At 39.4% G+C, this 14,372-nt stretch overlaps 1 protein-coding gene across 10 annotated transcripts in view; it reads right to left on the reverse strand.

Moving 5' to 3' along the window:
* Positions 1–14,372, reverse strand: part of ATE1 (arginyltransferase 1) — a 169,402-nt gene that overhangs the window by 113,868 nt on the left and 41,162 nt on the right. For all 10 annotated transcript variants that reach the window (XM_035030439.1, XM_035030412.1, XM_035030405.1 and 7 more), the window contains one exon: positions 4,815–4,847. In XM_035030439.1, coding sequence (XP_034886330.1) covers positions 4,815–4,847 — 33 coding nt within the window. The remainder of the gene's footprint in view (positions 1–4,814; positions 4,848–14,372) is intronic.

A 14,372-nucleotide genomic window follows, 5' to 3' on the forward strand; every position in this document is an offset into this window, starting at 1 on the left:
TAGCAGGGGAGTGCACATCAGCAGCCACAGAGCCACATGAAATTAGGAATATAATGGAAATATGCTGCCTGACTTGACGAGGTGATAAAAGCTCTTTACCCATAAAGCTTAATGAGCTCTATTAGTCTTCAGCTTACAGGAATGTAAAAGGGTCAGCCCCACAGAGGGAAGTAACTGACTCTCCACACATGGCTCCATTCAAATGACAGCAGATCAAATTACTGATGTAATTACTATAACCTGACAATTTCGTTAGATTCATGTGGCAGTTAACTGTTTAGGACTTACAACAAAGGGACATGGTTCATTCATACTAGTTTTGTGGACAAAGTGAAGTTTAGAGTATCCTTCATTTGCAACTGCAAGTCTCATGTATTTTACGGTCTCTACCAGAATTATTTTTCTTTTCTTTTACTTTATTTTTTTTAAAGACTTTATTTGACAGAGAGACACAGCCAGAGAGGGAACACAAGCTGGGGGAGTGGGAGAGGGAGAAGCAGGCCTCCCGCCAAGCAAGGAGCCCGATGTGGGGCTCGATCCCAGGACCCTGGGACCATGACCTGAGCCGAAGGCAGACACTTAACGCCTGAGCCACCCAGGCACCCCGAATTATTTTTCTTTTAATCAGAATTAGGGCAGGTGTTTGGGTATTTATCATATTGTAAGTTTCCTTCTCCAGCTAAAACATAAGCTCAATGGCAAAATTAAACATTTGGGACTCCTAACACTCTCCTACTTTGGCTTTGCTTTGGCTCACAGGCAAAGGAGGTGGCAAAGGAACAGAATCCTGAGCTCAGTGCTGTTGGAAATTTGGGGGATAGCAGCCACTAACTATGCCATCAGGCAGCCCCCACAAAATTCCAGACTAGAAAAATTTCAACAGAAAGCCCTCAAGGTATTTCCCAAATACTTCAAGCAAACAAAAGCACATTGGTCATCTCTAATTTTGATTTTTTTTCCTTTTCCCATGTCCATAAACTCAGTAAGAAAAGAGATTTAAACAAGGTAAAACACAACTCCGGATCATGAAGTGGAAAAAGCAGATCAGACAGAAAATGACAGAAACCATTACTAAAATTTGATCATACTTTCCCTCTACTTTTCACCAAAGATTAAAGCTTCTGCATGTAGATTCTCAATATTTAGCCAGATGTAATTAAAAAAATATTTGTTTGGTACAACTCTAGCTGTACAGTTGGTAAACTCCAAGCCCTATCTATACCTGAGAGCATCCAAAGATGAAAAAAGACAAAGATCCTGACCTTAAGTAGTTACAATCTTGCTAGGAAGACTGTTAACCATATTGAAACATACATGTTAGGCCTTGTGTGTTTTTAGCTGACCACTGCCAGATTATGGGTAAAGTCCTGTTACTTGCAGCCTCAGCCCCACCTAGCTTACTCACTCATCCAACCGTTAACAAATATTCATCCAGTGCCTCCACTGTACTATTTACTATACTAAGATCAGAAACCCAAGCAAGAAAAACAGGGTGCTCTCTCACTGGGCTTACATCTGAGAAAAATCTATTAGTGAGGTCTATTTAGAAGGATCTTTGCCATTGTTAACACTGCCCCAGTAGCACAGTGGACATCAAGAGCCAGCCTCCTTATTCACTCCATGTCCAGGTAAGCCAATCTAGCCTAAATGTCTTCTGCTCAAAACCATTCTTCCTGATTACTCCTCGAAGCTCTTGCTGAAATCAGAGTTCAGCCTTAAACCTTATCGGCATTCTCTTCACCTAAGCTCCTGCAATTTCTCCCCACCCACCTTTTTCTCCCAAGACTAGACCCTGTTTGCACATCAGTCAGAGACTTGCCTGATGTACTTTCCAAACACTACAAAAGTCACCACTAAAAACCTACCAAGGTATCTCTTCTCTCCATTGTGGCTCCTTCATGGAAGAGCAAAGGGTGAAACAATTTAACATCTTGTGTATCTTCTTAACTAATTTCTGTATGCTTAAATTATTTTTAAACTGAGATCTGCATGTATAATCTTGCGTCCTACTTCTTTCACTGTTTTGTTCATGAGCACATACTCATGAACATGTATATGCATAATCCCCATTTTAATGGCTGTAGAGTGTTCTATCCATAATATGGCTGTCTATACCATTATTTACTCCTCCTACTGTTGGACATTTAGACTGTTTATAAATCTTTTGCCATTATAAATAATGCTGTTAGGGTACCTGGGTGGCTCAGATGGTTAAGTGTCTGCCTTCGGCTCAGGTCACGATCTCCAGGTCCTGGGATCAAGCCCCATGTTAGGCTCCCAGCTCAGCAGGGAGCCTGCTTCTCCCTCTCCCTCTGCCCTTCCCCTGCTTGTGCTCTCTCTCTCTCTCAAATGAATAAATTGAAAAAAAAAAAAATCTTAAAAATAAACAAATAAATAAATAAAGCTGTAATAAACATTTAGGCAAGTTTTGTCCTCACTTCTAATTATTTCTCTGGCAGTGATTCTTAGACTAGAATTACTCAGGCACACAATCCACAGGTATGAATTTATATAGGGTGTTTAATGTAGATGACCAAACTGATTTCTGTATAGGATAAAGTTTAAAAACATCCCATCCCACCATATCATCCTAAGCATTCATTAAAAAAAAAATTTTTTTTCTAAATAGGTAAGCAAGCATTTATCACTGTTCTTTTAAACTACACTTCTTTGATTACTTACAAGGTTAAACACTTAAAACATTTATTATCATTTGTATTTCACCACACTATCTCATAAAATCCAACCAAAAATTATGGGAAAGAAAATAGTACATTTTAAAATTGATTCCAGGAGATCATTAAGTATAATAACCTTATCATCACACTTTCCCCAAACTGCCTTTTAACTATATATGTTTTCATGAACAAAAGTAAGGATTTTTAACAGAAGCAAATCTTATTTTTCCATCCTTTCCTTTGTGGTACTTCCCATTCTGCTATGCTTAAAAAATGCTTCATCAGGGCACCTGGGTGGCTCAGTTGGTTAAGCGACTGCCTTCGGCTCAGGTCATGATCCTGGAGTCCCAGGATCGAGTCCCGCATCGGGCTCCCTGCTCAGCGGGGAGTCTGCTTCTCCCTCTGACCCTCCCCCCTCTCACGTGCTCTCTTTCTCTCAAATAAATAAAATCTTAAAAAAAAAAAAGCTTCATCAACTGAAGAGTAAATTGTATAATTTATACTGTCTTCAAATTTCTTATGGTTTGCTTTTATTGTTTTCACCCTAAACTTTATTTAAAATTCTATGTGACAGGCATTGTGTTCAGTGTTTGCCACACACTATTTCTTTTTAATAACCATAAAGTATTACCATTTCCATCTTTAGATTAACCAAAAGATGAAATGACTTGCTCATAGGCCAACCAAGCCTCTGACATTTCAAAGCCCAGACTCTGTCCAAACATAGCTTTGTTTCCCCCTTGATCCTGGATATTTAGAAAATGTGACCAAACTTGGATGGTACTCTCTGGCCTCATCAGTTTCCCCTGGCAATCATCAAACTGGTCTCTAAGAGTATTTAATGTGCTAGGCTGGGCTACACCACACACCCACAACGTTCCAGTAATTTCATGAACACGGTGTTACCGAAGCAGAACAGGGAACACTGCCTCTATATGGAGAGGTGCCGGAGGGCCAAGGCAGTGGGCAAAACCTGGAGGCTCAACCTGAAGAGGGACAGTATTTGAACAAGCTGGGAATGGGGGAAGGGAACATAAAGTGCAATAAACAGAAGCAAAAGGAAGAACAAAGGAAAGGCAGAGAACAGTGTCTTATTGTGTGGGGCTGCAGTACAACCCAAGAGGAAAATACACAATATCACTAAGGTTTGAGTAGCACTTTATTTATTGAACTCACTTGAACTCATGACCCTGGGATCAAGACCTGAGCCTGAGCCACCCAGCTGCCCCTGAGTAGCACTTTAAAAACGCTGCCATGTCCACTGCTTCATAGGAAAGGTAGGAATTATCATTTGCATTTTAAAAATAAAAAAACCCAGACTCAGGGAAGTTGGGATTTGCCCAGTGTGACCAGTAAGGGAAGGCATGCTCTGAAAACCAGCTTTGGTTCTGAGTGCAAGCATCTCTACTCCGCGGCCTCCTCTTTCCTCCTCCTTCCTCAAAGCCTCACCCATCTTGTGTCAACTCAGGTCAGCTGCTTTCCTAAATATCTTTATCTCACAGTGTTATCACCGGGAGTCTCAGCTCTACCCCGCAGAACCATTAAAAGGACTCAAGGTGGAAGTGAATGAAGCACTGAGAGAGGGGGAGGGGAGAGGAGCGGGGAGAGAGGGAGGGAGGAGGGGGCGGAGAGGGAGACAGAGGAAGGGAGCATGCCTGTGTTTAAGAAAAGCTCCATAACAGGTAAGTCCTTTGCTCTTCCCTCATCAACTCAGGGGTTTGAAAAAGTGCTCTCAAACCAACAGAAACTTGCCTGACAACATCCCCCCCACCCCTTGACTCCTGCAGCTCTTGGTTACCGGTTAACAGCCAGGGCAGTTAAGACAGAATAAGGCTAGTGTCAACAGTTAAGAAGGAAGCAGATACAGTAAGGCTCTTTACAATGCAAGACTGATTTCAGTTTACTTAAAAAAAAAAGAAAATGTTCTTAAAAAGAAGCAATGACCTGTTATGAAGGTGAGCAGTTTTATAACTTAACAGGAATTCTTATTCTAAACAAAGTCTGTATTCATCTCATTACCATTATTGAAGAGTATGTGTTAAAACAAAATGATCACCTCTAATTTACCAACAAAACATACCAATAGTGATGTCCAATTAGTGATCCTAGTATTAAGGTCAGGGAGTAAACTCTTACCTCCAGAGGTGAGCTGCAAAGGAACCTTGTGAACTGCAGAGTCATATTTGAATATCAGGATCAGTTTCATCCAATAAATGGGAAGCAAAAGACAACAAAAAAAGGAAAAATTATTATTATATATCTTTTCAATAACAGCATGTAAAGTAAACTTTAAAGTCAATAAAATTAACGTGTTTGATACATTGTGTGGTTCATCCACAGAGTACAGAAAAGTTCAATCTAGCCCATAGTTGGTATTTGAATTAGTTTAAATAAAATCTGTATAAAATCTATATAAAAATGAATTAAAGCACAACAAATTAGTCTTAAAAGCTTTCATTTTTTAAGGTTTCCTCTTACAACCCCTACATAATAAAACATCCTCCAAGGGAGGAGTTAGCAATCCTCCTGACAATGAATGCCACAGGCAAAATTAAGTAAAGGCCAAGAGAAGGAAAAGATAGAAACCAAAGGGGAACCAAGAAAAGAAATAAAAAGTCAAGAGCAGGCGAGGAGGCGGGGTGAACAAGAGTGAGACAAGGGGAGTCACGCCCACACCGGTGCCTGGCCCCAGGGTTCACCCCTCTGCCTTCCTCCTCCTCAGCTCACACGCATCCTTGTTCTATCATCTCTTTCTCTGACACATGCCGAGGCTTACAGAATTTCATCTGAAACTAAGTGTTATATATGCCGTTTCTCAGCATTTAAATAAAAAAACATAAATTTTGGCAGGGTAGGGAGGAGCCAGGGGCAAATGACAAAGCAAACTGCAGGTTAGCTCTGAAACGAGGACTGTCACATAACTCCATATATATTCATGATGATAATTCATATTTTTAGATGTCATTTATAAAATCAATGTTTCAAATCCTTTGAGAGTTACTGTAATGGTAAAATACCCAAGTAGTATAAACTCTTGATCTCTCCGAATGCAAAATAACTACAATAAAATGCTATGGCAGGCCTGTTTCCAAGCACTCTTGAACTTCCTCTCCACAACAAAACTAGCTAGTACTCACAGGGAATACAAATAATTTGATTCTCTTTTAGAGATACACTTGAAATATTTCTCAGTGAAATTACATGATGTCTGGGATTTCCATCAAAATCACTGGGGGGTCAGGAGGGAACTATTGTAGGATAGTGTGTAGATAAAACAAGACTGGCCATTATATTAAACCGGTAAGAAAAGAAGATGAATATAAGCAGATTCATTATATGACTCTATTTTGTGAATATTTCCAGTTTTCTACAATAAAGTTTAAAAAGCATATCACACACTTCCTCCCCACAAAACTAAAGCAAATATATTCATAAAATGTTACTAGTGCACACCAAAGCCATGTAATTAACTAGTATCACTTAGGTCCTAGTTACTTTAGTAACTTTTTTCTTCATTTAAATATCAATATGCAATTTGATTATATTAACTGTTAAAGGAACTTTCTGAAAGTGCAAGATATACCAAAATTTTAAGTTTTCATAATGCTGATATGTAACAAAGTAATTCTGTTGAAATTTAAAGTGCAATCTTGTGATCTTGAGTTATTTTCATAGTAGCCCAACACAAGACAATCCCTACTCTTCCTCCCAGGAGTAAAAAGTAAGAACTGAAAGTTTTAACAGTGGAGAAAAATGAGGTATGGCGAATTTTTATTTCAAAATGAGAAAGTTGCTCTTGCACGGTTTCTGGGCTTTTCTCCACTATGTGCATGTCAACTATATGGTACCCATTATACTTCAGAACTGAGAAGTAGTTCTGGTTCAGTAGTAACTGATGTATCAGTTAGGATGGAGGTCACTTTAAATAACAATAAAGAGAAGCATATGATTACTCTCCAAGAAAACAAAGGTCTCCTTGCAGGTCCAGTAACTGACACACACCTTTGTCACGTGTGTATGTAACATTCCCGTCACCCGTCACAGCTTTTTCAAAATAGACCTAAAAATTCCTACCCTGCCTGAAGCTGCCGAAACACGAAGTACATAAGTAAAAGTTCTCAATTCCCGAAGCAGTAAAAACAGAATAACAAATCACAAGGTGCACATTCACTCTCCTATTCAAAGGACATGAAAAGGTCCAAAAATGCTGTTTCTTGATTAGTGCACCAGAAAACCCACTGCTAGTTCCCTTCAGTTAGTTAGTAAATTTTCATTGTGAAACGACACATATTATATCCAATACAAATGGTAATACTTTGAAAAAGAACTATAAAAAAGCAAATTATTACAAAATATATTTGTACATACACTGTAACTGACAGTAGAAACAGATGCCTTCTAACAAATACCATCAGAATGTCTGATCAGTATAAAAATGGCTCAATGTTGCTGTTACAACAACTAAAAAAACTATGGCCACAGTCCCGTAGTCCACATTAATACCACTTATCTAACATAGTTATATTAATGCAGCTATTTAAAAAATATTACGTTATGGGCATAGTTAATAAGCTTAAGAGAAAGATCCTATTTTAGATATTTAGGCAAAATGTTGAGAAAATAAAGAATTTAATATGTTTACAAAATATCTTACTGATTTTACAGATAGGAATATACTTCGTCATTCTAGAAACAACTGGAAGTAAATAATAGCCATAGTTTTTATCTTTCTATGTTATTTATTTTTTTTTAATTTTTAAAGATTTATTTATTTATTTATTTATTTGACAGAGAAAGACACAGCGAGAGAGGGAACACAAGCAGGGGCAGAGGGAGAGGGAGAAGCAGGCTTCCTGCTGAGCAGGGAGCCTGATGTGGGGCTCAATCCCAGGACCCTGGGATCATGGCCTGAGCCAAACGCAGACGCTTAACGACTGAGCCACCCAGGCGCCCTCTTTCTATGTATCTATTTTAAAGACTACTTCTGAGAAATGTTGATTTAATATAGTTGAAAATAGGAACAACCTGCCTGACATTTGGCTTTTCAAATGCAAACAGGTAAGTTTTTCAATAACAACATTAATAACATTATTACTTGGACTCACTTGCTAAAATTCATAAAAATTTTGTCAATGATCTCGTCTACTCCTGAATTTTTTTTTTAATATTTTATTTATTTATTTGACAGAAAGCGAGAGAGCACAAGCAGAGGGAGCAGCAGAGAGGAGAAGCAGGCTCCCCATGGAGCAGGGAGCCCGATGTGGGGTTCGATCCCAGAATCCTGGGATCATGACCCAAGCACAAGGCAGACACTTAATGACTGAGCCACCCAGGTGCCCCTGAATTTTTTTTTTTAATTTTATTTGACAGAGAGAGAGATAGCGAGAGAGGGAACACAAGCAGGGGGAATGGGAGAGGGAGAAGCAGGCTTCCCGCTGAGCAGGGAGCCCAATACAGGGCTCGATCCCAGGACCCTGGGATCATGACCTGAGTCCAAGGCAGATGCTTAAAGACTGAGCCACCCAGGCGCCCCGCCCCTGAATTTTTTTAAATAATAAGTATGTTCCTTATTTAGCATCCAGGCATAAAGGCCATCAGTGCCATTTTAAAAACCTTTCAGGCCTCTAAAAAGGGAAAAAGGATAGACCCATATCAGTTCTCATGTCCCACACTACTTACTGACCTTCCTTCTCTTAAAGTATTCTTATCACTTCTAGCTCCATTGGTAGCCTACGTCATAACACCTTCTCATTCCTTCCAGAGAAGCACTTAGTGCTTACCAAAATTTTTTCAACAGTTTTCCAAGCACACAAAATTGTAGTTAAGCTTCTTGTCAGTTATGATCAGAAAGTTCTTTCTTTTTCCAAGACTTGTTATTAACCATGCCTGTTATGCTGGGGGGGGCGGGGGGCGGCGGTGGAGATGGTGAGGGAGGCAAGAAGAAGGAGAGAAGAATGCGCACTACTGGTTTTGTCAAAATATCCCGTTAAAACTATAATCAACTAGGGGCGCCTGGGTGGCTCAGTCGTTAAGCATCTGCCTTCGGCTCAGGTCGCGGTCCCGGGGTCCTGGGATCGAGCCCCGCATCGGGCTCCCTGCTCAGCGGGAAGCCTGCTTCTCCCTCTCCCACTCCCCCTGCTTGTGTGCCCTCTCTCGCTGTGCCTCTCTCTCTGTAAAAATAAATGGATGGAATCTTAAAAAAAAAAACTATAATCAACTATTTATCTTTGTAATATAGAACATTCAACACATAAGTAATATAAGCTACTATATACCTGAAATGCCTTTTCTGGTTTAATAAGGAACCATGTTAAATTCCTATATTTTGACCAAAAAAGAAACACTAAACAGCAATTTTTTATAAGATAAGGCACAACTTTTTTTTTTCTAAACAGAAAAACATCAGTGAGTTATGCGTACATGTCAAAGTGGAATTCAAGTCTTTCTTACAACTGTTTGTATAGATTACCCGAAATGTCCTTGCATTAACAAAACACTTCTGCTGCTCTGTTTCCTTGACCTTTCACCCTAGCATACGGTACTTACAAATTGTCAGGGGACAAGTCTAATGATTTTAGATTATAACCTAACAAAATCTTTATTTAAAACCTAAATCATACGCAATGTAAGACACTTAAGTTTTTCTATCAGGAATTTGGAAGTTTTGATTCAGTTAAGAGTCTAAAGTTAAATTAGGCTCCCTTTCCATTCTCCCACAACTGCTGGTACATATTTGGACTACTGGAAATTGACTGTTTTAAGGCAGTGCAAGAACTAAGTTTTATGTTAAGAATGTGTTTCTCGTGGGGGCGCCTGGGTGGCTCAGTCGTTAAGCGTCTGCCTTTGGCTCAGGTCATGATCTCAGGGTCCTGGGATCGAGCCCTGCATCAGGCTCCCTGCTCAGCGGGAAGCCTGCTTCTCCCTCTCCCACTCCTCCTGCTTGTGTTCCCTCTCTCACTGTGTGTCTCTCTCTGTCAAATAAATTAATAAAATCTTTACAAAAAAAAAAAAAGAATGTGTTTCTCATGAATCTCCAACGCTTAAAAATTAATCTGATTCCATAGAAGAAAAAAGTTTTATTATTTCATTTCACTGCAGAAAAACAAAATCTTCAAAGGCAGCCTACACAGCTAACACCCATTTAAAAAGTCATCCAGAGAATGGAAATTAAATCTGTACTTAGCAGGGAGTCACAACTAAGGTCTGATGGCAAAGATCCTGTTTATCCTCATTTCAGTGGGGAGTAAAGGCAATCCTTAGCTTCCTTTCTAGAGCTACTCTCTAGTCCACCTGCCAGCAAGGTGGCTGAAAGGACTAACTGCTTGCACTGGTTTATTTGGTTAGAACTGGAACCTTTGGACTAGTCATTAAGCTTCAATAAATGTTAAAAGAGGACAAGGAAAATCATATTTACATTCTAATGTATTTAAACCTATGTCCCCCAAGCCACTAAATGCCCTTTTTTGCCAATCGAAAGGAAGAACAATGATCTAAGAATTGGTCTGGAATCTCACTAGCTTAATCTACTTGAGTAGTACCTTCAATTATTGGGGCCTTAGTTTTCTATCTGTAAAATGATTTCAGCCAAACCAGTCTCACTAACTGGTATGCTGTGGCACACCAAGTTCCTGAGGCACTCTCTAAAACATGATTCCATGGCCAAGTAAGTTCAAGAAATGCTGCCTATTATTGCTGCCTCACCTCCCCTTCCTCATCCTAGAGAATTATAAGGTATACTGATAAATTAAAGGCTTTGAGAATTCCTTCCATTAAAAACAAAAAATCCTACAAGATAAGTAAATTCTGGGGATTGAAAGCACAGCACTGTGATCACATCTAACAACACTGTACCATATACTGAAAGTTGCTTAAAAAAAAAAAAAAAGTAGATCTTAAGTGTTTTCATGACAAAAGAGAAATGGTAACTATGTAATATGATCAAGGTATTAGCTAACACTATGGTGGTAATCACACTGCAATATATCAAATCAAATCAGCATGTTGTAGACCTCACACAATACTCTGTGTCAATTATATCTCAATAAAGTTAGAAAAACAAAAAACTTTATTTAATCTAGTGCTTTCCAAAGTTACATGACCAGGAAGTTTTGTTTTTTGGTTTTTAATTTCATGTAACATTTATTAACATTGTGTAGAATATTCTACAAAACTCATTCTGGGAAATACTACCAGCTCTGATTCAGTTTCCCCAATCTGTATTTAATAAAAATGCTCACTGGGGCGCCTGGGTGGCTCAGTTGGTTGGGCGACTGCCTTCGGCTCAGGTCATGATCCTGGAGTCCCAGGATCGAGTCCCGCATCGGGCTCCCTGCTCTGCAGGGAGTCTGCTCCTCCCTCTGACCCTCCCCCCTCTCATGTGCTCTCTGTCTCTCTCATTCTCTCTGTCTCAAATAAATAAATAAAATCTTTAAAAATAAATAAATAAATAAAATAAAAATAAAAATGCTCACTGAAAATACTCCATATAGCTTTTTACAGTATGAAAAATCTAATACGAACTATCAGTGAATTATTGGTCCCCTTTTCCCCCCTTTTAAGAGTTATGGTTCCTATCCAAAATTATCCCTCCCAGTATAGGATTTAGCACTTTAGATGGGTGAATGGCTCATGTTCAAGCCAACACCATGGAAAGAACTATAATAAAATGCCTCTTGAAAGATTCTAGTATCTCCCCAGAATCACAAAAGCCCATAACAGTAATACACAGAGCCTCACAGCTTTTGCTCTGTGTTGAGTCCAGTTGGCTAATGCATGTCCTAATTAGCGAGCTACTTCGATGCATACTCTTTTACTACTTGCCACTCTCTAATTTCTAAGAGCAATAGAGATTTGGGCAATAACTAAGTCATTCATTACCACTAACTCATTGCATGTATTCACTATAATGACAGTTGTAGGTCTTATAAATAGTGACTCTGTAACTATTAATACAAGTAGCATATATTTTAACTTATTAAAAATTCATTTATTATTTACTACCTCCAACTACTGTGCTTCTGTTTCTAAAATTAAATGGTTAAGATTGCAAGATGAATCTATAATCCAGATAAGAATATAATTCTACAGCTTTAAGAGTTCAAAAAGAGAATGGAATTTAAAAGAATTTCGTTGTTTTGCAAAATTACCAGCACCAACAATCACCATAAACAGAGTTCATATCAAAGAGAAAGAAAAGGAAGTTCTTGGCAAAGTCACCAAAATGAACACCAACTAAAAAAAAGACTCATGTATTGGTGACATCATGTGTTGATTCCAGAATCATTTGCTTCTCTAACAGAAGAATCATTTGGGGGGTGCCTGGGTGGCTCAATCGGTTAAGCGTCTGCCTTCAGCTCAGATCATGATCTCAGGGGGCCGCTCAGGGTCCTGGGATCAAGCCCCACATCGGGGTCCCTGCTCAGTGGGGAGCCTGCTTCTCCCTCTCCGTCTGCCTGCCACTCTGCCTACTTGTGTGCCCCCTCTCTCTCTGTCAAATAAATAAATAAAATCTTTAAAAAAAAAAAAAAAGGGCAGTATTCACAAAAGCTAAGATATCTTTACCCTATGATTGAGGGATTTAATTCCTAAATATACACCCAAGAGAAATGAGTGTCATGTCCATCAAAAGGCAGTACAAGAAAGTTCATAGCAACTTTATTCGTAATAGCCCCAAAGTGGAAACCATCCGCATGCCCATCAGCATAAAAAGAGGACACAGAAGAGTATATATTGCATGATTATTATTTTTTTTTTTAAAGATTTTACTTATATGACAGAGAGAGACACAGCGAGAGAGGGAACACAAGCAGGGGGAGTGGGAGAGGGAGAAGCAGGCTCCCCGCTGAGCAGGGAGCCCGATGCGGGGCTGGATCCCAGGACCCTGAGATCATGACCTGAGCCGAAGGCAGACGCTTAACGACTGAGCCACCCAGGTGCCCCTGCATGATTATTTTTATATGAAGCTTAAGAACATGCAAATCTAATCTTATGGTCAGAAGAGTAGCTGCCTCTAGGTGAGAGCATACTGACTAGAAAAGGAGCCTTTGGGCATGCTAAAAATGTTCTTTCTTAATCTGAATGGTGATTAAGGGGCATATACAAATGTAAAATTTCAATAAGCTGCAAACTTAAGATTTGTGAGCTTTGCTGTATATAAATTTAAAAATTAACTTCAAAAAAGAAAATAAAAGAAGAAAAAACTACTAAGCTCCTCCTGTGGATTTTTCCTAAAAATTATTTAAGCCACAGAATTCTATAGCTAAAAGGAATCTTGGTGATTATCTAGTCCAGCTCCCCTAGCTTACATCTGGATAAACTGAGGCACACGTTTTACATCTGATAGCAGCAAGACGAGGGTTAGAACCTCGAGGACTTTCTAGGTTCTTGCTTTCCCTCCATTAAACCAAGGACTCAACACCACCATTAATCAGAACTCACACGAAGGCAGTAACACCCAGGGATACCAAATCTCAGTTATAAAACAACAGTAAAATATGGTGATAAATAGATGTTTAGGTAACACAGAAACAAAGCAACTAACAAGTCCACAACAGAATGCATCATGTTTATGATAATGACAAATTCAGCCAACAAATGGCAAAAAGGCAGGATTTAAAAAATATGTTCACAAGCAACAAAAATGAGGAAGATATCCCGTGTCCCGTTTCCCAGCCTTGCCAGTGTCCCTGCCCTCATGTGAGCTCGTCATGTCTCCTCCGTGGACCTGAAATGTACCTCCCGATGACACACACGTGCTCTTCATTCAGGTGTCTGCCAAGAACCCCTCCCCTCAGAGCCTCTTCCCGACATCCTTCCCTGTCACCACAACCACTCTAACCCTCCCCTTTTCTTCATCAACTGTTAGCACATATTACTCTGACACCATACTGCATGCTTTTTATCTTCCTCATGGGTGTGTAATCTGAGGGTAAGAAATTTTCTGTCTTGTTCACTATGCTGCATCCCTGGAGTCTAAAATAATGCCTGGCACACAGTAGGAACTCAATATTTGCTGCTTAAATGCCTACATGCATTCATTCATGACTTGACTTAATCATAAACGAATAAATGAATATTCATATTATTTCCTTTTCCCCTATGTTTCTTCATGGCCCCTGGCTACTTTGTAGAATTGGGTCACACCTGGTCAAGGTGAGATGCCATAACCAGAGAGAAGAGGTCACCAGTGACCAAGACCTGCTATCACTGAAGAAACACCTGTGCCCTTCTCATTTGATCTTCTCAGGAAGCCAGTGTCCTCCAGAAACACCTTTCATTTCCTGCAGAGGAACTTCCAGGAAGTATTTTTGAGGAGCAACTACTCAAGAGAATGAGGACAAAACCAGGTATCATTAAATGACACTAAGTTGGGCAAAAGAATTCAAATTGACCTTGAAAAACTGGGTGTCTTTCAAAAATCTGAATGAACCGAATTAAGGATAAGCAGAAAATACAGAGTCTAGAAATAAAAATTAGCAGGAAACCACAATCAAGACAAAATTTATTTTTAAAGTCCTCTGGTCAAAATACTAAGAATAAATATGTTATCAGTAATCTAATTACTATTAAAAACTAATATTTGATCTTATTAACAAACATACTGGGGTGCCTGGGTGGCTCAGTCATTAAGCGTCTGCCTTCGGCTCAGATCATGATCCCAGGGTCCTGGGATCGAGCCCCGTGTCGGGCTCCCTG

This window comes from Mirounga leonina, unplaced genomic scaffold, assembly GCF_011800145.1.
Source record: "Mirounga leonina isolate KUSES-001 unplaced genomic scaffold, KU_Mleo_1.0 Mir_114, whole genome shotgun sequence".
Classification (NCBI taxonomy): Eukaryota; Metazoa; Chordata; class Mammalia; order Carnivora; family Phocidae; genus Mirounga; species Mirounga leonina.